A 27,414-nucleotide genomic window follows, 5' to 3' on the forward strand; every position below is an offset into this window, starting at 1 on the left:
CCCATTCTGTCCAGCCCGCAGGGCCTCTAAAACATTTAGAAAATTAATATGCGTCTGCCCCTGGCTGCCTGTCAAGCAGCCCTTGAGGGCTTGCCAAAACTCAGTAAGCGGCCCTCTGCCCAAAATAATTGCCCACCCCCACTTTAGGGGGAACTTAGGGTCCATGTGGTTAGCTCCCAAGAACCCCCTAATGCCCAGCTCCACCAGGGCCAGATGGATAAGATGAAGGGATTATTACCATCGTGCTCTGAGTCGCCTGTGGAGGGTACAAGGGTTTTCAGACTGGCTGAGTGCTCTGTGTGAACGCCAGTGGTCCCTTGAGAAGATGTGCATATTCCCTGATGGGGCTCCAAAACCTTCCCCTCCATCCAGCACAGCTTTAGGAAGTAGCTTATGTGGAGGTGACTTACTCAACTTGATGCTGTGTACACCGGCACCTCCCATTAAATGGCCTCATAGATGGCCCTCAGATTGGTCTGAGCATGTTTTGGCAAGGAGGGCTTGACATCCCTGTCAACAAGGCAGTCAGAACAAGTGCCGCCAAGCTGTCATTGCTATGCAGACTAGATGCGAGGCCCTAGGGAATCAGGGGAAGGTTGTCCGTTGACTCCATTGGGAGCAGAGACCCCCATGTGAAGGTAGTCCCTTTTCCCTCGCTACACTTCCCCACTATGGCTAGTCGTCTTTTTTTTTTTTCCAAATGTTGTTGAAATCTATTGCCAAAAGCTCGCATTTAAATGAAAAAAAAATGCTTTTGAAACTGTTTTCCTGACTTCCACTTAGCTCTGTTCACCTTCGCAGCCTTGTCTTCAGTAGAATTGTTAAGTTTCTCTTGTACAGTTGACACCTCCTAATACATCAGGCTGCTCTTTTCGATCCAGTGAAACAAAAAAAAAATGCACCTTCGCCAGGAAAGAAAGGGCAAGCTTCTGCTCCGATAGCTGAGGACCTAGTCACACCCGAACCCGTGTGCTTATTCACACCCCCCCATCCATTCATCCATTCACTCATTCGTTCACCAGAACAGTGCTTTTGGGCTGCAAGTCTTTTCCTCCTATTTGTTTCATTTGCAGAATAAGCTTTGATCTGGCAAGTTATTTTGCTTGAATCATACTGTAAGGAAGACTTTTAGCCTAAGTCAAGGTTTGTTAAGGGTGAAATAACCGTATTGATAGTTTCAGTGGAAATGGTGCATTTGCGTAACTGTGCCCATAATGTTCCTCACCGCTTGAAACGGTGAGTCCTCACCCCGCTGCGCTCAGTCAGGCAGGCAAACCTCCCGTGGGAAGTGAGAGGGAGTGTTGCTGGAGTACAGTGTGCAAGAGGAAGCCCACTGGCCTTTCATTCATTGCAGAGAAACAGTTCAGGCATTTTAGGTAAGCAGAGGTTTTGAGGAAGTCCCGGCTGAGAGAGCCCCAACATGCTTTACTGAATCCTGAATCTCCTTAGCCTTGCTGTTTTTTGTAGTTTTATTTCCTTGCATCCATCCTCCCAGTTATCATTAGCAAACCCCTCCTCCACGCCTCGATTGGATGCCACTGCCTGAGGGAGGAATAAGGGAGTCGAGTTCTTTGGTGACCTTTTCTTTTTGGTTTTCTTTTTGGTTTTAAGCATCTTCACTGCATCCGACTCCTCTTCTGGTTACCCGCAGCTATATCTAAGACATTTTTATTTGTTTTTTTTAATGCACTGATCTCATTCCAAAACCAGCCATTGTCCAATGCAGACTCAGAAAGAGCCATACAGTTTGCCTTTAAAAGTGTGTGATTGTCAGACCTGTGCTTTGTGTTTCCTTTTGTCGTCTTTTATTTGGAACCAGCATTATTGAATATGCCATGCTGCTCTGCAGCCATCAGAATGAAAGGATAGAAAGATGCCTTTCAGAGCCTAACCAGGTGTGGTGCTAGGGAATCAATATTGATGCAAACCTGCGGGAGCTTGATGAGAAATCTGAATTTGAGAACCGAGAACTTCTGTGTGTCTTTGCATTTTACAAAGGGCTTCCTGTACTTTTATGTGAAGATGAGATGGAGTATTGTGTGCCTGTGCTGTTTCTCAGTGTTGAGTTGAGATTTATTTTGCACCTCCGTCCGATCACAGCTGAAACTTCTCAGTGGGAATAACGTATCACTTGCCATTTTGCTTAAAAAGTGCCAGCCAGTGCCCTAAAAGGCGAACAAAGCAATGTGTTCAGATGTAGACGTTCCTTCAGTGCAAAATATTTTTAACCGAGTAACAGTCTTCACGCAGTTTGTAAATCCAGCTGCTGATTTGGCTCAAAGCTTTTTTTTCCCCCCCCAGGTGTCCAGGCCCCAATCTATACTCCTCTGTCCCTAAGAAATGCATCCTCCTGCCATAGACCGGGGGTCCCGCTGGAATTCTTGCTTCTCTTGTGAATTCCACCTACCGCTGGCTGCGTCGCCCAGTGCAGTCCTTCTCCGAAAAGTGACTATGGAAAAATGGCAGCGTTTGGACGAATGCCTTCTCCCTCCAGCGCCCGAATACATTTTGTAGCCACCTACTCCCACAGAGCAATGCGACTAGTAGTCGGGGGCTTTGGTTGTATTCTGGCTGCCGCACCACGAGCAGGATTCTTTGCTAAATTCTAACCGGGCCATTTTCGTGGCCGGCGGAAAGAGCGGCATGCGGCTTGCAGATGCCAGGCTGAGTGTACGTGCTTGTTTGCCCGCACCCCTGCTCGGCAATAAACCCAGCGTCCTTTAATGCCATTTTTACCAAGTTACTTTTCCGAGGGAAACCACGCTCCCACAGTAACGTATAACGAGGGCCCTCTTGAACCTGCACCTGTTTGTCTTCTGTGCTCCACTTCCAGGCTCTTGTTGAGGGGTTCATGTGCCAATATGACCCCACTGCATGGCACGTACAGTGGTATGGGGACCCCTGTTCATGACACTGCACGGAGTGAGGGGCCAATGCATATGGTCAACTAAAACAAGGGTTGGGCACCTAAATCCCCATGGCCATGACAAGTGAAGTGAGAGCACTGTTTCCTAGTATAAAAGAAAAAAAAAAAAGGAACTCTGATGCCAGCTCTCAACCTGTCGTAGGATTACCCACCTCCCTAGGCTCAGAGTCAGCTGCCCAGCCCCCAGGGTGCTTGTTGGGTTTGGGGGTTTTTTTTCCAATTTAACCGTTTCAAAATATTTGTCTCTTCCTTCTCTTTTCCCACAGTGAAGCAGCTTGATTTAGACCCTGTTTTACCTGCTAGATGTTTTGTCATAGGCTTTTGCTGCATCTCCCCATTCTCTTACATTCTCCTTCTTCCATTTCTTTTCTTTTTCTCCCCCCTTTAATTCTGTGTGGGTCAGGAAGCTGGTTAACCTTTTTCAATAATAACCTAGACTAATCTGGAGCTCTTGTTGTTCTTGACACAGTGTATTGTAACAGTACAGTAATGTGGTGTTGTGTTAGTTGTGAGGTTCACCACCTGGAGTTGAACAGATGTCTGTATTTCCCAAGGTGTTGGTATTGTTTAGCTCTTTACTGCAATAAATATGAACAATGCTGTTTGATAGGCGGCACGGACTTTACGCCTGGATAATTACATATGGCCAATGACATATGCATACGCCAGTCTGTATAAATGATCTTAAACACGGCTAATTTATATCATCAGCAAGAAAAGCAACGCCTCTGTTCAAAAAGCTCCCTGCCTACCTAGATACAGTAGCTATTAATTTGTAGCCCACAGGCAGCATGGTATTTTTGTTTGTGGTTCATTTCAAGGTAATAACTGTATTCCACTAATATGCATGACCAGCATGTTCAGACTGGAAGAACTAGAGGTGGTATGATTCATAAACTGGGTTGACAAAACTCCTATTAATAAAGTTACTGGCAGAGGATAAACTATTTACTGCCAGCAAATTACTAATGTAAAAGATGTGCCTGTGACGCCAACTTTCAAATTCAGTCAGGAAAAGCATTTGACTTTGTGGAAGCGGAGGGGCACGTTCTCCAAAAAGGTAAAAAGGAACCGATTTGCAAATATATGGACAACTAGCAACCCTGATTATAAGGTCATGCCGTAACTAATCCTGGTGCAACATCTCCTGCACAGGTGACATTTTACAATCTCTCTGTAAATCCCTGCTATAGTCTAACAGCTTCAGTGCTATTCTGTAGGATTTGGAATCGCCTGCCAATCAAAGCTGAAACATTTGAATCCCTATTATTCATAATATATTTGAAACATTATTCATAAGTAAAGCCACTGCAAGCAAGGGAAGAAGCATTAACATTTTCCTTTTTTGAATGAGAATCAGACATAAATACAGAAGAAATAAGTGATCTAATTATGATGGTGTTTCTTTCTGGAAATTTGAACTTGGTTCATAAATAGGTCCTGTTCCTAACTTAATTGTATTCAAACATTTTCGTTAATTGGCTACTCATAATTTAGCATAATGTGATCAGGATATCTTGCCTTTATGGAGATTTATGCAGATTTTAAAATCTGTGACGAAGCCCTATGAGTCAGCAAGCCACTAGCCTGCCTTTTTGTAAGCGCCCAATAGACTCGGCATTAAAATTCATTTTATAGACCTCTTCTTCGATATTATGCTTTTGCATTTCAGTACCGATCACCTACAACACGCTGCAGATCGGAAAGTGAAAATTAACTCTGTCTTTTATTTTATGATACTAAAGCAGAAATTGGGAGTTCCAAATCCTTACCGAACGAACAAACTGCTCAATGATTTGTCTCTCCCATCCCTGAGCTGCAAGGGAAAAGCCTGTCTGTGGAAGAAATGCAAAAAAAAAAAAAATGCTGTGATTTTAAGGTCACAAGTTATGAAGCAAGAAGCACATAATGACTTTAAATCTATAGCCAGTGACTCTGCAGTCAAAGCCATCAACAAAGCGGACACTGTCCCCAGCAAAATTTAATCTTCTAAAATTAGTTTCCCCTGGGGGCAGCCAGAACCTATACTTACACTGCGGCTTCCTTCTGTGCAAAGTCCTATTTGGAGTAATGCATCAAACCCTCTATTTGTTCAGCAGCACCAAATACCAAGGCATGTAATTCTCACAGCTCAATAATTTTCATAACCAGTTGATCATCTAATTACAAGAGTAATATTATACTCTGACATATTCAAGACAGTCCTTTCCACTTCAATCTGCATTATAATGCCTCCTTGGAAATTGTGCTGAATTATATCCTTGGCATTTCTTCATTAGAGGTTAGGTGAGTAAATTAGTTTATCTTCTGGAACATTCGAGGTCTAAAGAGCATGTGTCATCCTGATGCATCTGAACATGGAAGTGAATCCAGCAGCGAAATCGATGCTTTGGTAACCTCCTATAAGCGGAGGACCATTATTTTCTAATCATTCAAAATGACGGATCAGTTTTATTTATGAACCATATTTTTCAGAGCTGTGACAGCTGAGGTATTAAATTGTGTTCTGTCCACAGTGTACCACGAAGGGCATAATATAAGCTCGTTACTACCTCTCCAAATAAGACCATTCATTGAAGTCCCCGTATTTTTGAAGCCGTTGTTAATACAAGCCTTCCATGATATCTGATCATTCAGTTTGCTCTTTGGATACTTGGAGGAGGAAGAAGCTAGTTTAAAAAATAGAGCGTTTTAATTTCCTAACAATTAAAACATTCTTTAAACCTACAATTGCGCTCGCTGTGCTCACTTCACCCCTAATAATGAAAGGCTGAGCGTTGTGCATGTCATGTTGAAGATGTTTAAGTGGAACTGATAGTAGCCTTGGTATGTATTAAAGACAATAATATGCTGCCCAGAAAACAAAAATGCAAAACCTTATTGCAATCAGTCTGAAATGCATCAAATTTTGGAGTTGAGAAAGTGAAGGTGAATTAGCACTTGAGACCCAGAGACATGACCTGCTCTGCCTTTCCCTCTTTAGAAGCGCAGTGTAAACCCTACTATTCCGATTACTCTCGCTTCCGGCTCCTGATCCACCAGATGTGCACGAGCCATTACCTGGACTTGTTCATCACGGGTGTGATTGGCCTCAACGTGATCACCATGGCTATGGAGCACTACCAGCAGCCCAAGGTACTGGGAGACAGGGGTTCGGATGAGCAGAGTTGCAAGGACAAGAAAGGCCCTTCCTCTCCTTTCACTGAACACCAAAGACGGGCAGGCCCAGGGCTGACGTGGTTTGTCAGACCCGCGGCTGTTGGGTGATGGTCTTGCACGGTCAGCGCCGCGCTGATTTGGATCAGGAAGCCATCGCCATTCAGACTGGGTGGGAACGCGGAGGAGTGAAAGCCCAGGGTGCTGGCTTCTGGTCCTAGTTTTGACGCCTCGACAGGCCGTTTGATCTCTCTGTCCCTCAGCGCCCCCAGCTCTTACGTGGCACCGATACGGCTAGGGCCTGGCTTTCAAAGGCACCGAGCACTTGGAATTACTGTTGACTCGTTAGCCGGAGTTGGGGCTAGCTGACACCTCCAGCAATCAGATAGTTAATGTATTAATATAGCAGCCTCCTTAGTCTTGGGCAGATTCTGATAATAAAAGCAACTTGTACTGAAATGCCAAGCACCGTGTGCGTAAGAATGAGATGGAAATGGCCGCTTCTGCAGTATAAATTGTAGTTATTTTTATTCGCCGCTTTCAGAATGAATGGATACAATACACAATAGGGGTGAATTATCCTTTGAGGCTAGACAAAACCTGAATGTCTAATGTAACAACAACAACAAAAAACAAGCCCCAAGGAGAAAACAATACCCTCCCAGCCCATCATAAAGCAGCCAAGAAAATAAAAGGCACAAGCCCAATTTCTTTTTTCCTTGCAGGTCACCTTTAAATACAGGAAAACGTGTTACACGATTCAGTTATTTCCTCTGAAAAATAGATCGTTAGCTAAGGAACTTGTATTAGAAACACTCTAGGGTATGTTACTTATGAGAGTCGCATCATAGCTATGTTTGTACTTGTGTTACAAATATGTTAGGTGCATTTTTTCCCTCTTAGGGAAGTCAGATCCTGTATCAAAGCCCCCAGTATTCGATATGTACGGTAGTAACGCCCAGCCTGGGTCCCACTGAGGTGAAGAACGCTGCGGGTTTGCATCCCGTTATGCATATGCTTACATAGCTTGCTGAATCAGGGCCCAACTGAATATTTCCTGCTTGGATGGCTGATCATCGCTGCGATTATCATCCTGGAGATATTTAAAGAGATCTGTGCTCTTGAGAACTTGAGATCTCAAATTGCAGCTCCCCAGGATACTGATGCTGAAATTGGTAATGAGATATGGATGGAGGCATTTGGCATTAGGTCACTGGTTGAAATCCAGCGCATGTCACTATTGAGTAATGACCAGCAATTTTTGCAAGTAGTGCAGCAATGTGAACAGAGACCTAAGCAGTTTAATCAAATAGCTCTTGGCCAAATTCTGCTTTGGCTAATTACATTCTGCCAGTGCAGTTCTGGCTGTACACATTCCCCCTGGCACAGAGTTACACTTTTCCATAGTACTGCAATGGGCTTCTTAATAGTTGCAGCTTTCTTCCCCAGAGATGGAAGTATTTCAGTGGCAATGTGAAGCAATTTCTCTTTGATTAATATTTGGAGCAAAATTGGGTCCTGAAGCCACAGCCTGCATGGGGAGAGGGGTGTGATAGGCATATAAGTACCGGGCTCCAGAGATCACAACTACTGTCTACGAAGCGAAGGCATTCTCTGCTGCTGAGAGACTGGCTTAGTTTTGCACAGGAGCACAGTGAGACTAAACTTCAGTTTGATTGCCAAGACAGGCCTGGGAGGACTGCATTGATGCGGGCCTCAAACACTGTAACAAGCATCTGTCCTTCTGATGGGGCCTAGTATAAAAGTAAGGTTCCTGGTTTCTTCCCTTTAGTCCTTTTGTGCCCAAGGGCCAGACCCAATCAAGGTCACAGTTTGCAAGACATCAAGATGAGCCAACTGTGTGCCCTTGTAAGGAAGGCTAATAGCATCCTGGGCTGCATTGGTAGGAGTGTTGCCAGCAGATCAATTATTCCCTTCTATTCATCACTGGTGCGGCCACATCTGGAGTACTGTGTCCGCCCATTGCAGAAAGGATGTGGACAAATTAGGGAGAGTCCAGTGGAGGGCAGCAAAAATGGTTAGAGGCCTGGGGTACATGAGGAGAGGCTAAGGCAACTGGGATTATTTAGTCTGGAGAAGAGAAAACTGAGAAGGGATTTAATAGCAGCCTTTAACTATCTGAAAGGAGGGGTTTGAAAGAGGTTGGAGTGGGACTGTTCTCAGTGGTGGCAGATGACAGAACAAGGAGCAACCGTTTCAAGTTGCAGCAAGGGAAGTTTAGATATTAGGAAATTAGATGCAGGTTAGATATTAGGGAAAACTTTCTCACTAGGAGGGTGGTGAAGCACTAGAACAGGTTACCCAGAGAGGTGGTGGACCTTCCATCCTCGAAGGTTTTAAAGACCCAGCTAGGAAAACCTTGGCTGGAATGATATAAATGAGGAAGGTCGTGCTTTGAGCAGGGGGTTGGACTAGATGTGACCTCCTGAGTGTCCCTTCCAACCCTCATTTTCTCTGATCTTTAGAAGAGACCGAATAACCCAGGCACTGCAGCAACACCTCTCACCTTACAGGCCCCTTGGAAGAAAAGTCCATTCTGTGGCAACCTCTTGTATTATTTCCCAGTAAACCACAGTGTACCATCACCTCACTCACCATTGTATCAACAAATTTAACAACATAATAACACCCCCCCTCCCCCAGTGTCCCTTACCCAGGTATTACTCTTGCGTCTATTGGCAACGAGAAATACGATGCACACTACTTACAAAGAAAAAGCCAGATGCTGTTACTGCTGCCTTCATCAGTCTGAGCTCTGGGATAATGCTACCCCTAATGTTACTTAGCAGTCGGCTGTTCTGTAGCTGTCACAGCCAGAGGGCCCAAGCTGGGAGGAGAAACACTGCAGTTTAATATTGCCTGGCACTTTCCCCATCCTTGCCAAAAATTCTAGGTGAGAAGTAAATGCAATAGCCTGCACTATGCACATCCTGTAGTCTGGGACACAACTCGTGAAAGCTCAGAGCCAACTTGTGCCTCTTGCACTGGTGCAGAGGGGTGATTTAGCCTGCCTTCCCCTCACTGTGAATCAAATTCACCCCCCTGCAGACAGCTGGCGGAAAAGGCATTTGCATTTCTTAAAGCCTGCAAGTGCTTCTGTTTCTAGCTTAGTCATTCTCATCTAAATGCACCTTAAATGTTTCCCAAACCTTAACCTGCATTGCTGATAACAAGGTGGAGGCTCATGTGGGGCTCTAGCAACACACAGGCTTTGTGTTGGGGAAAACTGTTTTTCCTAGGCAGGGGCTAGACAAAATTGCAGTTTGTAGTTGCCTATGGGGAAAGATTTCTTCCAGCTAAGTTTCTGCGGGACGGCCATCACACCAAACTGAGCCATAGGTGCGGCTTGGTTCCATTTCTTAATGCATAAAACAGGAAAAGGGCAGGTTGGCTACCAGCAAAACTGTCCAGGCAAGTTAGCATCTAACTTCAGTGTTGTGTCTCTATTTTAGGTTCTTGATGAAGCACTGAAGATTTGCAATTACATCTTCACTGTCATCTTTGTCTTGGAGTCGGTGTTCAAGCTAATTGCCTTTGGGTTTCGCCGGTTCTTTCAAGACAGGTAACAAAGGTTAAATCCTTCCGGTCTGTGACAGCAGCAGGGTCTCCAGAGATAATGGCCCCAAACTGCAGTGATGCAGACGCTGGTGAAAGCTGTGCGTTTACACCGTGATGCTCTTCTCGCTGACGCTAGTTGAACACCAGCACAGCTTCAGTGGTGTGATTCTGCGAGCAGAGAATCAGGCCCTGATTTAGAGAAATGGTGCGAGCATGTGAAGGAGGGCACGGTGCACTCATTTGGCTTCCGTGGGTGCGCAAAATGAGTGCAAACTTCACGGCGAGTGGCTTGTTCTCTTCTCACCCGTGTTTGATACGAGCGGATCCCTAACAACCTCAGCGGAGCTCATTTCGACTTGTGCCAAAAGAATCAGGCCCTGTGGGAGGGTTTCATAAGCAGAGAGGCGGCTAAAAAGAGAGTGCCAGCATAAGCAGGGCTGGGGCCTCTCCTTACATAGCTGCTGAAGAGCAGATCGGTGCAAGCTGCTGCTTCGTGTCCAGTTGCGCCCTCTTGCAAGCTGACAGATAACTTGTGCCGCTGACGCGTTGGCCTTGTGAGAGCCCTGGGCCTATATCTAGCCTGGTATTCTTTGTATATTAGCATCCGAGGAGATCTTCCCCCCCCGCCGGGGAGGGCCCGTGATGTGATTTACAGACCTGGAGGAATGCTAGGCATTAGTTTCTGTCAGCACGGGAATTACGATATCTATCCATTTAACACTGCCTCCCTGCTCCTTTCTTCTCTCGCTTTTCTTCTTCCTCGAGATGACTGTTGAGAGCATGTCAGACTTTCACGTACCTGGGGAAATCATTTCACCCCTACATGTCACTAGTCTGACATCAGTGTCGTGATCAACCTTTCCGTCTGATCCAACACAAATCTTTCTGAGGTGCTTTTCCCTGTCATCTCATGCTGGTACCACTCCATCGGTCCCCCGTGGTTGTGATGTAACAACTAGGTCAAATCCCACCGGTTCTACACGGGCAAAACTCCCGTCGAGCTTTGTGAGTTGCTTTGTATGGGAAATGTCTGAATGAAGGATGCAGGTGTTTGCCGGATGTCTGCATTGTGGTGGGCATGAGGCTCGGGCTTGGGTTTTATTAGTTTTATGTTTGTTGCAGCGAGTGAACAAGGGCTTCAGATTTGGTTCATTCTCTAGCCTACCAGCTGTTTTGTATACTCCTCAAAAATGTTTCAGGAGTCATTTGAGTTTGTGAGCAACAGAACCACTGAAATGACTGGAATTAACCAAAAAAAAAAATTAAAATAAAAAGGCACCCATTGCCCAATACCCTTAGTATGTTAAGCTTGACTTTGTGTTGTCTTCAGATGGAACCAATTAGACCTGGCAATAGTGCTGCTGTCTATCATGGGTATAACTTTGGAAGAGATCGAGGTGAATGCATCGTTGCCCATTAACCCCACTATTATCCGGATCATGAGGGTCCTAAGGATTGCTCGAGGTAAGACAGAGCCAATGCACAAGTTGGTCTTATCTGAGGTGCAGCATGCCCTCCGTAGCATGCTTTTATGTTGGGAAATAACCGTGCGGTGCGTCCCCATCACAGTATGCTTTTTTTGGCATCAACAAGCTGTAAACAAAGGAACACAAAGAAGAGCCAAGGAGCTGGGCTATGTATTTCTTAAGAGCTTGCACAGATCTAGATCTAAAAAATGAGGCTAATTCGCTAGAAATGCAACTGATGGGGAAGCCAAGGAAAGCAAAAACATGGCACGCCGGTGAAATCAAGCGTGTCTCAAATACCCGGGAGTCAAATGGGGGTTTCAGGACACAAATGAGGGGGTTGACTGGATGAAACAAGATGGCTAATAAAGTGAATTTCCTTTACTGCAGTACCTTCTCCCCTACAGGGTGGGAGAACTTGTCTCATTCACTTTGCTCCCACCTGTATCTTCAGAATGGCAAAAACACCAGCCATCTTTGTAAGGCTTGAGGGCTAAGGGTATCATCATGGTTTAACTTCCTTTTATTGCAAGGTAAAAGCAAGCATGTGGATAGTTACAGGGGAGCAGATAATGTACATTAAAATGCGGCTCTGTTTTGCCCCACAGTAACTGGTGCCTGTACCCAGGCCAGTACTGCGCTGGGGTCTAACTTTCAAAAGAACTGAGAGCATACGCAGACTCCCGATTATGTCAGCATGAGTTGCAAGTGCTCAGACCCCTAATGTTTGAAAACTGCTTAAGGATGACCCACCAGGGCATTTTTGTAGTGCAAAAGTACTGTTATGAAAGTTATAACCGAGGAAAATAAAGAACAGAACTTAGATAAAATGTAGCTGAGGCTGAAAAGAAAAAATCAAGAGAAGGGTGAATTTTCTGCACTTTAGGTACATTTCAAAAGGGCAGAGTGTATGCAGTTTCCAAATGGAAACTCTTTTTGGGTGGGGGGGGTAGAAAAGAGTATGTATAATGCACATGAAATCAAGCAGTGATAACACTCAAAAGGTAGCTAGAGGAAGAAAAGGATAGAGGTCAGAGAATGGAAGAAGATATTTCTAGACGTGCGTGTTAGCACTGAAATGAAGAACTCCACTGGAGACGCACATAATGGACCAATTTTTTCCTAGTATAAACACCACTGAAATCTCTGGGATGAATTTGGCTGGGTAATTGTTTAGCTGTAAGCAGAAGTTGAAAGGAATGTGCATCTGGTGCATGACCTTTCCAAACCTGGTTACTTCACTCAGTGGCAATAGTCACCGTCAGAAGAAAAGGTCATTCTTACATTCCTAGCATTGTGTCAAAATTGCCCAATTCAGCAAGAGAGAGAGAGTAGCAATTCTTTCCTGGCGGCTCAGCATGCAGGATGCTTTTATGTACCAGATCCTAGCAGCATTCAGACAACCAAGAGCTCTATAGCAAGGCCTTGAACTCAAGTCACTAATGGAGAAAGTGTGACATAATTTCATGCTCAGCAGATCTTTCTATCTCTATAATCTGTGGCTGTTTTGAAAGGGATACATCCGTGTCTCCACGCTAATGCTGCAGCAATAATATTGTGAACATATTTTCTGCAGTGTTGAAGTTGCTGAAGATGGCTGTAGGGATGAGAGCCCTGCTGGACACAGTCATGCAAGCCCTGCCTCAGGTAACCCACTGCCTTATCAGAGAGATCTTGCCAGGCCCAGAGCTAACTCTCTATGACACAGAGATGCTCTTCTCTACCTCTGTTTTGTCATTAGGGACATGTGTTTCCTTTCAGAGGTGCAAGCCGAGATGTTGCCTACCTCTTATTGGGGTCATTTCTTCATTCAGGCAGTTTAAATTTTGGATTAAAGGATTTAGCAAGAAACTGGTCTGAGGAAAAAAACAGTGAATGTCTTCATCTTCCTCTTCCCCCGACACATCTCCTTTTTTTTTTCTTCCCCCCTCTTTCCAGGTTGGCAACCTGGGTCTTCTCTTCATGCTGCTGTTCTTCATATTTGCAGCTCTTGGAGTGGAGCTCTTTGGAGATCTTGGTGAGTTCCTCACTTCTTCCATCACAGTTGCAGGAATTGTGCAAAGGGGACATACGAGAGAGCGGGCATTTAATGGAGGTTCTTCTGGTTGATCTCACAGAGTGCGATGATACTCACCCCTGCGAGGGTCTTGGGCGGCATGCAACATTTAGAAACTTTGGGATGGCCTTTTTGACTCTCTTCCGAGTGTCGACTGGAGACAACTGGAATGGGATAATGAAGGTAAGAGATCCTCGCGTGTCTCTGTCTCCTCCGAAACAATAACCAAGATCAGCGGGGGCACTCAGGCGGTGACAGTCAGTAGATATAAAGACTTGGCATTTTCTTCTTCCCCTTGCAACACAGCAGTGTAGGGGCAGGCAACTATTTTGGGTGGAGGGCCGCTTTTTGGGAAGCCATTGAGGGCCGCATAACAGGCAGCCAGGGCAGATAAATATTAATTTTATGTTTTAGGGTCCCCGCGGGCTGGATAGAATGGCCTAGCAGGCAGCATCCGGCCCGCGGGCTGCATTTTGCCCACCCCTGCAGTAGTGCTTGGGTTTGCAGGTCCTCAGGATACATCATATATTCTCAGGCTTTTCCTGGGGCAATGGTTGAAGGAGTGGGAGACTATCTCAACTGAATAGCATATGTTAAGGGTTTTTTAGTAAAGGAGTCTAGAGTCTCTAACAAGTAGAAGAAGATATAGAGAACTGAGGAGCCAAGATGAACAGGTTAAAGGAGTAGGTAGCCAGTATCTACTGTAAATACTGAAACTAGGAGTTTCCTTTGGACCTGTGCACAGGGCAGTATTTCTAATGCTGCCTCTTCCCCAATGCACACATTTTGCTGTGCACCTCTGTGCCCTTACCCAGCTATTAATGCTACACCTATTGGCAATGAGAAATACGATGCACACTACTTATGGAAAAAAGGGCCAGATGCTGTTAGTGCTGCCTTCTCTTGCCAGTCTGATCTTTGGGATAATACTACCCAAGATTTTGGGCATGGTTTTGTTGGTGCGTGGTTTGTCTTTCCAAGCACATCTGAAAATCTTTCATGCAGCGGGCCTGGTCTTCTCTGCATGCCAACTGGAAAAGTATCCTCTCATCCAGCAGGGACAGATCCCACACGACTGACTGGAGATTTCCCAGTTAACTCATTTTCCCCCTTCTCACCAGGACACACTGCGAGACTGTGACCAGGAGTCTACCTGCTACAACACAGTCATCTCACCCATCTACTTCGTCTCCTTCGTGCTGACGGCCCAGTTTGTCCTGGTGAACGTGGTGATTGCAGTGCTCATGAAGCACTTGGAGGAGAGCAACAAGGAAGCTAAGGAAGAAGCGGAGCTAGAAGCAGAGCTGGAGATGGAAATGAAGACGATAGCTCCAGGCCAACACCCTTCCTCAGACCTCTTTGCGTGGACAGGCGGTAATGGTGGAGATAGGCCTGAGAGCCCCAAAGGATGTACCAATCCCATGCAAATCAAGGTGGATTCTCAGCTCTCATTATTTTATCCTATGGTGAGGATCTCTGGCGGAGGGTGAAGAGGGGGTTGGCTTGCCTATTTGCTAATAGGGGACGTGCACGAATTCCGTGATGAAGGACTGGGTGTACGGTGCGTTGGGAGTTGTATTCCCTACTGTCTGTTATGAAAAGATGTGCCCTGAGGTAGAGATCCCAACCAAGTCTTCACATCTGGTATGGTGCAAAGAGTTCTGTGTGCTGGAGGTGGGCCCAAACCACACAGTTCAGATGTGTCTCCGTCTTTAGGTAGTGCTCAGTCAGTACGCTTTGGCCAAACCCCTGCATTGTTTGTAAAGAAAAATATATGACTAGACTTTCCCACCTTCTCCTCCCACTTACATGCTGGTAAATGTGAAGAGAGTGGAGCTATGCTGATGAACAGCAAGTAAGAGGCCAGAATCAGGCCCACAAGTTTCTAATGCATATTGCATATGAATAATAGGATATAAAAAAACCCCCCACTCTTGAACCCCTGTTGTGCATTAAATAGGAGATTTTGATTTCTCATTATTGAGGTTAAAAAAGCATCCAGAACTGATGACTGCTCTTATGGATAGATAGAAAATGTATGTATAGTCTTTAGCCTAGGAATGAGAAAGTAAAACCCTTACGCTTGTTTTCAAGCTCTGAAGCACTGGAAAGCATCTCTTGCTCTTAGGCAGACAAAACTCTTGGAGTAGAGGCAATATCTTTTATTAGACCGACTTGACAGTTGCCAAAAAAAAAAATCTTTATTTGCAAATTAAAATGTTTTTTGCAATGGTCTAATAAAAAATAACGCCTCTACTCCATTAGTTTTGTCTGCCTATGCCTTTAGCCCAACATGGCTGCAACTAATATCTCTTGCTCTTGAACACTGGTGTATGATGGATCCCAAACCCTACTTGCCAGCGCAGGGGAAAGTGGCTCAGAGCAATGTGGGGGAATCTCCTGCTAAATTGCACCTTGCTGTCCTTTTCAAAAGAAGCACCATCACTGACCGCAACAATTACTGGCTCCAGCTTGGCTCTGCTGCTGTGTAGGATGCGAGAGCGTTGCATCGCCTTACCCTGCCCCGTACCTGCCAACTAGCGCAGGTGCATGCCAGAGAGTGAGATTTCCCCCCTTTATCTTTTACACCCATCTCATCCAGTCTTTCTTGAGAGTGTCCACCATACTTCCTGCTACCATGTTTTCTCACATACGACAACTTTTTCTTCCCAAAAACGAGCTGCTGAAAATTGCAGGGCACACCGTATGCGAGGAAAAACAGCAAACGGTTTCCGCTGCTTACTGGGCAAAAGCAAGAGTAGAGTTTGCAGGCGATTCACAGAGAGCAGCACAGCGAGCAGGCTTCGCTCCCAGTCCCTGGCTGCTGCTACTCAGTTAAGTTCTGTAAGAAAAGGTCTTTTTTCTTCATTCTGCCTTTCTAAAGGAATGGATGCAATGGATGTGAGAAATATGGTATTCTGTAGGTGGGCATATGTTACAGATCATACTGCCAGATTAAGAAACAAGTAGGTGAACTGTACTGGGACAGACTTGAAGAACCTGAACTATCTTTTCTTTAGAGACGGGTGGGTGGGGTAAGGGCAGGGTCCATTCCTTATAGACATTTCCAGATGGTATTCATTGCTCTTTCCACCAAAACAGATGCCTTGGAAATCTCAGGAGGGCTTGATTTTGAAACAATCACGATGCTTTTGTTTCCTTTCAGTCAAAATCTCTGCAACAAATCTAGTGCTTGAATGCCTGATGGTAGCGGAATACAATTCCCAGAATGCAAACCTGCAAGGGCATGTGGTCAGCATGCTCTTTTGCTTGCCTAATCCCTAGAATATTTGTACTGCGTGCCATTTAAGTGTAATGATGGTGCTTGTTTCATTGTGTATATATATATATATCGGCTCTTCCCTATACAAAAGCACTAGCTTTTAAATGACTGCCTCACTTTGTGAAAATGGGATCTCCCCCCATGCAACATTCCCGTTGTGTACATTACGGCCAACGCTGGGAAGTTGACCGTCTGCTGTTAGAAACCTGAACCCAATATTAAGGCACCTAAGCTAGTGGCCTGATATTTGCTATGGCTGAATATCCCTGGCTGCCAAGAAGAGGTGAGGAGTTTCAGCACCTCTGATCATGAGGCAGCTTTCATTCATGGGAAGCTTCCCTGGTCAAGATAGTTGGCACAGGGGCTTCTGGAAACTCCTTGAGAAGTTTCTCTTTTAGAAAGTCACCGAAACAAGGAGGAGGCTTCTGTTACAGTGGCCCCGCTAGGATGCTGCAGCAGATAGGAATAGCAGGGGATGGGCATTCAGGATGAGAGCAGTTCTGAAGATGGGCCAGCACCTAAACCATCACAGGTCTCCAGGGCGTTTGGTGTTGGTCCCATCTCTGACAAAGTCGGAGAAAGCATTCACATCTGACTGTGATATTACTGCACTTTTTCTCTTTCCTCCTGTCTTGTACTTTCCCTTCCTGCTCATTTCTGTTCCTGCCATTCTCTCTGAAAACACCTCCTTTTTCTTCTTTGGCTGGATTTTTTTCTTCCCCCCGTCCTCCTCTCTCTCTGTCTCTGTCCCTCACTCTCTCTCTCTCTCTCTCTCTTTTTTTGGCCTGCTTTATCCTCCTGCATGCTATACGGCACTGCTCCCAGGAAAGGCACTTGTTTGATACCCTATCACTGCTGATCCAGGAATCTCTGGAAGGAGAGTTGAAGCTGATGGACAACCTGTCAGGCTCTGTGTGCCATCATTATGCCCTTCCAGCTCCTGAATATTACAACTCTGAGAAACAGGTTAATATTCCTCATTTCCTGCAGTCTCCTTCCAAACTCAGTTCGAGTGAGACCTTTATGACAAATTTTAAAGTGTTTGCTTTATCTAACAAAGCCAGAGGGTTTTTTAACCTTAAAACCACATGGGCTTTTTTTATGGGAGGGCAGCTTCATTCCTCTGGTTTAAGTTGTTTTATAGCTAGAGCAGGAGTTTACCATTTCCTCCTTTGTGCAGTAAATCCCAAACTCGGTTATTCTCTGCAGGAGCATCCTTGGGGTGGGGGGTGGGGACCAAACAAGCCATGGCCCTGATTCTGTAACTGGGCTCTTGAGTTCAAACCTTTGCTGCTGCATGGGGCATCGACCATGCAGCTGGGATTATAGGGTGGCCAGCCCTGGGCCAGAATCCAAGGTGCTGCACGTGGGCCTTGCTTCACCCTGTTTCTGTATCTGGTTACACAGCCGAGGCTCATGCTCCATAAGTTTGTCTGAAGAGGTCTCTTGCAAGTAGAGCTGTGTAGCCTCAATACCGGCCACCAGTCTGAAGCCCAATTCCAGGTAGCAAGAGACAGCTCTTAATGAAGCCCTTAAAACAAATCCCTCACTTCAGTGCTTTCATGTATACAAGCGAACTTGAGCATTTGCTGTCTTGCATGGGGACCTGAAAGCATTAAACGAAAACCAGAAAAAGCATTTCCCTCAATCATTCCAGCTGAAATACGTCCAAAACGCCCTAGAGCAAATTAGGGAGTAATAATAATTCAACCCCCCTCGTTTTTTCCTGTCATTTTCATTTTGATTAGTCAAGCTGTAATATTTATTGTAATTTTTTGCTTAGGGGATCTGAAGATTTCTCATTAAATCAGTTAGAAGTAAACTTATTTACCACTTTGCTGAGACCCAAGTACATGTTTCCTCTTCATTAGGGAAGAACAAGTTTAGGTAAAATGAAGGCTATATGCAGTTTTCAATATGGAGCGTATTGCAGTGTAAGGATTCCTTTAGGGCCACTGCACCAACCGGGAATCATGAATGTCCACCACGCTGGCCCCTTTTCTCTTCGACGTGCCTTGATTTGGAGGAGGGTACAGAACCAGTTCCTTGAAATTAGGAATCCCTCAGTGATGATGAGGGGGTGTTCTCCAGGGAATTCAGTGGGTGTCTTTCTGGTTTCTCTGTACTGCCACAGTTGGATTTAGGGTCAAGTGGACCTGACCCTGTAGTTCCCTGCTCTAGCCGCTTCCAGAGCTCTGAAATATGAGGCATTGTTCTCCTGGTATTTCTGGTACTAGAGGGACATATGCTAGAAATCCCCCAGAAGAACTTTTACTGGGGAGATAACTAACTATCCCCCTGTTACGGATCCAGAGGTGGGAGAGAACCAAACCCCTGATTCTTCTGAGGTTCCCCCATCACTAGACCCATGTGCTCGAATGCCATATCCAAAACGGAGTAGGGAAAGAACCAGCTTTTTGCCAGGTTAGATAAGGCTCTGTGCTCCCTGGCTTCTCTTGAAAGATTTATTATTGAAATCAACCATTCAGAGGCTTAAAATTCAGGTTTAAGAAATGAAACACAGTTTTATTGGGAAGCCATCTGGGTGTTTGCCTTGGAGTAGAGCAGGGGTGGGCAATTATTTCAGGCGCAAGGCCGCTTACTGGGTTTTGGCAAGCCATCGAGGGCCACATGACAGGCAGGCCAGGGCAGATAAATATTAATTTTCTAAATTTTTTAGGGGCCCTGAGGGCCAGATAGAATAGCCTGGCGGGCCGCATCTGGCCAATGGGCTACATTTTGCCCACCCCGGATCAGATTTTTGTCTTGTCTTATTGAAACATTCCCTTACAAACAACTCTTCCATAGACAAGACCACAACAATCTCCAAGACAGATATCAGGGTTTGGGGGAGATTTATGGGAAGGCCAAACCTACTCTCTAAGCCCGACATCCAGCTTTGGGGCTGCTGACAGCAGTGCGTCAGCTTTATTGGGAAAAGATCAACCTCTTCTTTTGAGATGTCCCACTAGGGCTCAAAGTAATAAACTGTTTCTTAGAAAGCCTGATGTGTCTGAGAGGGATCTTAGTCCACCTGAAATCAGAGTGTATATAAATAGAAGAGTCACAACACCAATTCCCAGCTCTGTTGGTGACTTGCTGTAGCCCTGGGGACGTCGATACGAGGTAGGCTTGTAAAGATACTTAGTTCCCTAAAGATGCAGATGGACGACTCCAGAATTGCCTACCCAGCTTAGCCACCCAGCTCATGGGAATGGCCAAACCCTAGAAGGCTCTCATTGACATCGGTGGACTTCCAGCTAGTGTCATTTATTCTAATACCAGCCTCTTCTGGAGTGTAAAGACTCAATTAAGCTTTGTAAAGCTTTTTGAGGTCCCACTATGAAAGGTGCTGTTATACAGGTGTCATCCTTTTCACCCCCATACAACTGCACATTATTGCCTCCTTCCCTTACAATCATGGGTTGAGGGAAGCTTTAGAGGAGCCGAGCAAAGTAAGCTAGCGTCAAACAGAATTGGGATGCTGTCATAGCATTTGACATTAATGGGAGATAGCCGAGAAATATGGGGTTTTTCCAAGCATCTAATATTTAGTTGTAGCCAGAATAATAAATATAGATAGCAGCTAAGCTGATGATACTTTCAGTTTGCAATTGGTCACCAAGAAACCCATCTGTCTTGCAACACATTTAGTCTACCATTAGTGCACAGTTGTAAATTCCTCTATGAATTGTTTGTAAGTATTTAAGTTAAGTATTTAAGTATGACTGTGATTTTTCGTTCTCTTTTCTTTTTCTTTTTTTTTTTACCCCATTTCTTTATAGTTTGATCCACTGTAACAGCATGCGTGATGTAGATGCTCTTATTTTAGGGATAATGTTTTAGTGTCTAGATTATGATACTTTTTTTTCTTTTCAAAATATTTCTGTCCTGGTTTCTTATGCTTAATCATCTCTCCCTTGTTTAGATCCCTCTAGCTGAGATGGAGGCTCTGTCTCTGACGTCAGATATTCTCTCTGAAAAATCCTGGTCCTTAGCTCTGACGGATGACTCTTATCCTGATGATACTAACACAATCTTACTTAATGCTCTGGAAAGCAATGTACATACACTGGTCACTGTATAGTCTGATGTTTTGCAGGGCTCTAAATACTGCTACTGCATGGTTAATCCTAGTGGCATTCTCAGTTCGGCCATTTTTGCAACCAGCACCGTACCCGGTATCGAAACAGGATGCTGTCTTTAATGCCATTTGGCTTGGGGCTACAGTTGGTCTGGCCAAAAAAGCTGGCTCCTTGGGGAAAAGGCGTATTTGTTTTTCTACATTTTTAAAAAAATCTTGAATTAAAACATTCCATTTTCTTCAAGTAAAATCAATAGCAGAAAAGCATTGAAAAGTGTGGCTTGTGCCACTTCCTCTCCGTCTGATCCCAATCTTGTTGGTGTGCAGAAAAAACATGGCCTCGAGCAGGTGTGCCCCAAACCAGTGGGGGCTATGCCCCAAACCCCTTTGTTTGGTACTGATTCTTCTGGAGGAACAGAGGCACCCCAGTGCTTTGCTGATGGGTGCCAGATTAAAAAACAAAACACTGAAATGCACCAGCTGTGGATTTCTCGGAGATGCTTGATTCATGAAAACCTTGTGAGCAGTCGTCTCAACCTGAAAAATATTAGGTTTCGCACCATTTTGGGTTTTTTTCCCAAAGAAGTTACCAGTATTTTGAGCCCTGATTTAACCATCTGCTCTTTGAAACATTAGACATTTTTAGCTGATGTGTAGCAGTCAAGTGCTTTTTTTCTGCTGTTCAACAGACATGACTCTCCCAACATTTTTTGGATCCATCCTTGTTTTCTCTGTGGTCATCCATACACCTACCTTTGGATGTTTGTGTTGTTGATAAACTTTCTATCATTCTCATTGATTGTCATCCTAATTACTTATTTGGGATACATCTCCTTTAAACCGTGACGATATTTCCCATCATGCTTCATGGCATCACGTCCAAAAGACTTTGTAAACTGCATTTAACATTTTTGTACGGAACATGTTGTTTCAAAATTAGGTATCAACTGGAGATGAGTTAAAGAGAACGCTGTTTGAATCTTGATCCAGATTAAGTGAAGACTAGGTTTTTGACAACCATGTAGTGTCAAGAGTACACCTAGGTGACATTTTTTGCCTAAATTTTCATTCACCCCAAAAAAAAAAAAAGCCGATTTAGGTTGACCAAAATATTTCATAAAACCATGTCAATTTTAACAACTTGTTTTGGTTGAATTTAAAAAAAAAAAAAAAGAATCTCAAGGCTTTTGAAAAATTGAAACATTGTGATTAAACATACCCTATGTGAAATGTTGTGTTATTTAGTTTAGAAAAGTACTCCAGTTTTATTTTTTTAATACCAAAAATGAATAAGAAATGAATAAGACTCTTTTAAGAAACTTTTGGATGCTTATCTTGCTGGGATCCTTTGACCCTAGCTGACTTCCTGCCCCTGGGGCAGGGGGCTGGACTGGATGATCTTCTGAGGTCCCTTCCAGCCTAATGTCTATGAAATCTATGAATAAGTTTATTTTTATTTTTGAGTCACCGAGATTTTTTTCTGTGATTAATTTTAAGCAAACCCAAAACAGCTCCCCACCGCACCCTCTTGAATTACTGAGCCCAAAATTGCTTATTTGCACAGGTCCATTTGGTTGCTGCTTTCAAAGGAATCATCTCTCAGCCATTTTAAACGGCTTTAATGAGATTAGCTGCTATCGCAATATTTCTGCTGGATGGGTTGCTATCTCACAAGATTCAGCCAAATAGGAAATAACCCCTTCTAGCTCTGGAGCCCGCCTGGGAAACTGAACAGGAAACACGGTCCTGATTCTGGCCTTGAAATCAGTCTCCCCTTCAAATCCAAATGGATTTGAACATTAAGTTCCTGTTTGGGGGTCATCTGTAGTATTATGAGCATCACACTGTACAGCAAAAGATGTAAGCGTACAGCTTGGGAGGAGGAGAATCAGAGGATTTCAAAGCAGCCGTGTCAGCACTGCTACAGTAGATTTCTCCCTTCTTATTCTGAGTTATAGCAAGGTCTGTAGCCCCCAGTGGATCTAGCGTACTTCTAAACCATCAAGTTCATGAGCAGTGAGTGTAGCTGGATATGCCTGGCTAAATTTACAGCAGTGATCTCTGTCTCTCTCTTTCTCTCTCTCTCATTTATTTCTTTATTTCTTTATTTATTGTAAATTCCATTTAATCTTGTCGTGTTTTACTGTATCTACAACATACTGTAATGAAATTTTGCTCTGGCTGTTGGAGGACTAAATTCTAAAAACCTCTGAACTTCTAGTCCACAAAAAGTTGTAACACATGGAGCAGGTGAAAGATTCGCCAGTAGATGATGATTAGATTACCCAGAAAGGAGGGGACGAGAGATGTACTTTATTGAACTCCTTGGCATGCTTGTCCACTTTCTGTGATTTCTGCTGGAGTCTTTTGTAAAGGAAGTATTTCTTTTGTTAGAAATACACCAAGTTTACTTTCTTTCCACTTCTGATAATACCTTACAACTGTTTTTTAGGCCAGAGGAATTGCCTTACTGACTCAGACCCAAAGTCCCTCTAGTTCAATATCAGGCCAGTACCAGATGCTTATGAAGAAGGTTGTAAGATCCCCTGCAGTGGGCAGATGTGTGATAATCTGTCCCCTACGCTAGGTTTTATCCTAATCTCTAATAATTAAAGAGAGTGAAAGCCCTTAGGCCCAGGGTTTACTTTCCCCATCCAAAAAGCATTTGATTTAATTACTTATTATATGAAAAGCGAAGAAAACCAATAAAATTATCCTGGAAGTCAAAGCCAACATCTTCTGTCAACGATACTTTTTTTCTTGATTGTTAGAAGAAGGAATTACTATTCTGTACTAACCTTTGCAAAAGTCTAACTTGCTTAGGAGGGCACCAATAGAAGACGTTATTATTTTTTTTATGATAAAAGTTATGCAAAGCATGTGACTCTTGCTGCGCCTTGAGGCATGATGCCCATTTCAAGTATTCCTGAAATAGTCATGGTTTATTACTAGTGTTGCTTCCCTCTGTTTCTGTGGTTCATTCTGTGTGATGATTTATTGACAATACAAAATGAGGGGTGCAGCTTCCTGGTCAATCCATTCGTGCATTTTGTTTCAGTAGAACTTGTACATATTGACAATTTGCATGTCCATTGTGCCCCATATTTCTTGCAATGGCTGTCACTAGGGCTTCCAGGTGCCTTGTGTCTTCCAACTCTGTGATGTTTCCTTTCTCTCTTTTTTCACAGACCAATTTCCACTCCAAAAATGACACTCTGACTCTGTCCCCCAGCAAGGACCTCCTGAGTGTGAGAAAGCCTTCCGTTGGCCGCACACATTCATTGCCAAATGACAGCTATATGTTTCAACCTCCATACTCTGGCCCCTGTGCTGACACCCCAGGAGAGAGGAAGCCATCCTATCTCAAATCTCAGTCAGGTACAAATCTTTCACCTCTGTTAATACCGGGGCTTTCAAAACTGCCTGGATTTGGAAACCAAATTTCCATTCATTTTTAATGGTAACTGGATGACCTGATGCCTAGTGCATCTTTGAAAAGCCCACTCAGAAGGTATACTAAAGAAATAAGCTGGTTGGAATAATCACTACTGCATGTGAGCTGTGCACCCATTGGGAGCTGAAACTTTTTTAAGGGGTCAGACAGAAGGAAGGGACTGGACTGTGGGGAGGGCAGGATTTGTAGGTTGGCTGTAGTTGATCTGTCTGCCATCCAGCTTTAAGAACTGTGGGAGCCCCATCAGACTCGCACGAGCTATCTGGGGACTCCCAGATAACACGTCTGTGAAAATATTTTTATGCTGGTTTCTGAAATACAATGGTGTGGCCTGTTCTACCAACTTCAAAGAGCTGGAAAACTGATGGGGAAAAATCAGGAAGTTGTCTCTAACTTTTGTGAAATATATTGAATGAAAGGAGCTTTGAGGCTAGGCTGAATGAGTGAAAAAAAAATGATATGGGCAGTTGGGGCATCTGCTAGACACAGAAGCACTGGAGAAATCCTCCCAAACTCCTTGTCTTAGGAGCGTCCCAACTCAGTTTTGCAGCCCTACGAAGTGTGAATAAGCTTCAGAGAAATGCCTGAGATTGGGGGTGTTTTGCCAGACAAAACTCTGTGCAGAACTTTTTCATGTTGAGCTCATCTCTCTCCATGGACCAAGAGAGGGGCATGTTTCCCCTTCCAAGTCTGGAGAGGGATCATTCATTCTTCAAAAAGATCAGCTTATTGAAGAATTGGGGCATTCTTTATTGTTTCACGGTACATGAGCCATGAACGTTGCCCAAGACTGAGTCAAGCAGCGTGGCAAAGCCGCTGTCTCTAATCAGCCTCCTACTATTTACTAAAAGGGCATTATAAACTAATACAGATTATCCACATTGTGTGACCAAGTGTGACATACAAATGAAAAGCAAAATAATAAAGAAATAAATCCCGTGGGTATGGCGGAGTCCTTTGCTGCATCTTTCTCAGACTCTCCAGGGAAGGACTAATGGGTTACGTGCGTGTGTGTGTCAGAATTACACACAGTCCATGTTTCAGGGAGAGGCCTGCAGGTTTATAGCTAACCAGGCTGGATGGCAGGAAATCCCAGCTCTACCACTGATTCGCCATGCAACCTTGAGCCAAGTCTTCCTCGGAGGTCTGTTCTGCAAAAGGCGAAGAAGCAATACTTGCCTACATTACAGAGACAGCCTTTGAGCCCGAATAGTTGTGATGCTTTTTGAAATACTGGGATGAATCACAGGGTGGAAGCGCTTAGTAGTGCTGCTGTTCAGTCACACCATCCTCAGGGCTTGGATTAGAGCAATAACTGGTAGAGGTTGTGTTTAAAACATAAATCCCTTGTTTGAAGATGGAGTCCTATGCTGAAAGACTCTTTGATGAGGTTGACCAAGTGGAGCAGGAGGATTTTTAATTAACGCAGAGCGCCAGGTTTTCATAGGCTTGTGCCTCAAATTGTATCTATAGTCAGTAGTATAACTGGGGGGGTCGGGGGTGACAGCAGGGTGCCAGCCCAGGGTGCTGACTAATCAGGGTGTTGACTATAGCATTTAGGGTTTGTCTTGAATAAACCAAGACGGATTTCCCTGAATCTTTCCATTTACACGTTTCTAACATGCCCATCATTTCAGTGCTGTTCAGCATGATAAAAGATGCGAACAGATTAGGAATGGGATGGGGAAATTTAAACAGCAATAAGCATTCAGATGCACAGCGACCATCTAACAGCTGAAATAAAAATGTAGAAACAGAGCAAGAGGAGTTTAGGATCAGGAGGAAGCACCAGCATAGTATAAAATATTAGGGCCTAATACTGTCCCTTTAAATGACCCATTCACATGAACGGCAATATTTGGGGTTAAAATCTTGGCCCCGCTAGCATCAGTGGCAAAGGTCCCTTTGACTTCAGTGGGGTTATTTTTAATTTTCTTGGAATCAAGGGGGGGGTTTTTTTGCTTTTAAGAAGGTCCTCATCTGTCTCTGAAGGGAGATCGCAGCGCTGTGCATTTTACTGTTTGATCCAAATGGTCTTGTTCTTATCTCAAGCTTCATTTTAGTTTGCACACAGCACGGAGGTTCTCCTTAGTCTTTCATTACCTTTACATCCCACTATCCAATCCCCTGTGTGGTAAAGTAAAAGCATTTGGCTGGTAACAATTAAGCAACAATCCAGGGAAATAGGATGAATGGTCCCATTTGGAAATGAAGAGATGTCACAAGAGCTCACGTCAAGCTGTTTTGGACATGAATGATTCTTGCTGGTATTTCATGGCGTGTCGGTCACTGCAGCAGCTCAGACTTCACTGTGCTGCAGCGTGTGGGCGCGGAGAGTAAATACAATTTTTCTGGCTTCTGTAAGGCTCAGAAGACCTGACCTAGGCAAGGTTTACAGGAGAGTGCTCTGTGAAAAAAACTGAAATGCTTCAGAAGATGGTCCTACTCTTCCTTCTGAATCGCTGCTCATCCAGGGAGCCAGCACCGGAGTAGGGCTTTGCTGGTAGTGTAGCTCCACTCCAACTGGAAGCTTGTTGGTGGTCAGATGTAGCATCACGGGAAGGGATATTGAGAAGAGTGTTGGAGCAATGTTGCTTAAGGGACCTGTGATAGAGCCATTATTGAAAGCCACTGCTCGCATCCTGTCATGAAGCGGGCAGAGAACGGTGACATACTTTGATGGGCATCCGTACTTCAGAAGGGTCCTCCACAGTGCTTTTGGGTTGACAGTCAAAGGCTTTCAGCAGTCTCAGTCCTATCTTTAACTCCAACTAGTAATTACATCTCCAGTTTTGTTCCATGGTGCCCTGGCAGAATTCCCATTGCTCTAACCTGACACACAATTTTACACCTCCTTGTTGTTAAGAGGCCGTATAGCGTTGCTGGCATCTGCACAACTGCTATCTCCCACCCAAGAAATGGCTTTTCCACGTTGAATGAAGTCATTCCCCCTTGCTTATAGCTTGTAATATTGTAAAGTGCTAGGAGCTTAGCAAAAGGAGCCATGAATCACCCATCGACGCTAAACAACAATTCAGTATTTCAAACTGAAAGGGGTTTTTGTTGTTACTGTTGTCAGCAAGCCTGGCGTTAGCAGGAGGTATTTGTTTTGAATATTCCTTCATAATGGGACTGTTGTTCTGGGAAATACTCCAAGACAAGTGAGATGCTCTGGGATGCATTCCAGGGTAAATGAATTGCTTTGAAAAACGCTGGACTTTTAAAGGAAGGGCTTGCAGACCTGACATAGCCAGTAACCACAGTGGTCAAGGAGAAGCCCCAGAGAATATTCTGTCTTCCTATAATGCTTTGCAAAACTAACCTAGCATTGAAACCTGCCACCTATTTCTCCAGGTGGAGTCTTGCACTCTCAATTATTGCAGGCTCACATGCAGGTATTCAGTTCCTAT

The 27,414-nt window shown here is 44.4% G+C and overlaps 1 protein-coding gene across 4 annotated transcripts in view; it reads left to right on the forward strand.

The window, feature by feature from the left end:
* Positions 1 to 27,414, forward strand: part of LOC149858996 (ATP-binding cassette sub-family C member 3-like) — a 345,108-nt gene that overhangs the window by 222,377 nt on the left and 95,317 nt on the right. For 3 of the 4 annotated variants that reach the window (XM_090061603.1, XM_090061602.1, XM_090061605.1), the window contains 8 exons: positions 5,910 to 6,061; positions 9,556 to 9,665; positions 10,992 to 11,125; positions 12,704 to 12,774; positions 13,066 to 13,144; positions 13,245 to 13,366; positions 14,305 to 14,649; positions 23,739 to 23,928. In XM_090061603.1, the coding sequence (XP_089917729.1) occupies positions 5,910 to 6,061; positions 9,556 to 9,665; positions 10,992 to 11,125; positions 12,704 to 12,774; positions 13,066 to 13,144; positions 13,245 to 13,366; positions 14,305 to 14,649; positions 23,739 to 23,928 (1,203 nt within the window). The remainder of the gene's footprint in view (positions 1 to 5,909; positions 6,062 to 9,555; positions 9,666 to 10,991; positions 11,126 to 12,703; positions 12,775 to 13,065; positions 13,145 to 13,244; positions 13,367 to 14,304; positions 14,650 to 23,738; positions 23,929 to 27,414) is intronic. The other variant, XM_090061604.1, reaches the window with a different exon arrangement.

This window comes from Crocodylus siamensis, chromosome 8, assembly GCF_052110815.1.
Source record: "Crocodylus siamensis isolate JL-2025a chromosome 8, ASM5211081v1, whole genome shotgun sequence".
NCBI classification, from domain to species: domain Eukaryota; kingdom Metazoa; phylum Chordata; order Crocodylia; family Crocodylidae; genus Crocodylus; species Crocodylus siamensis.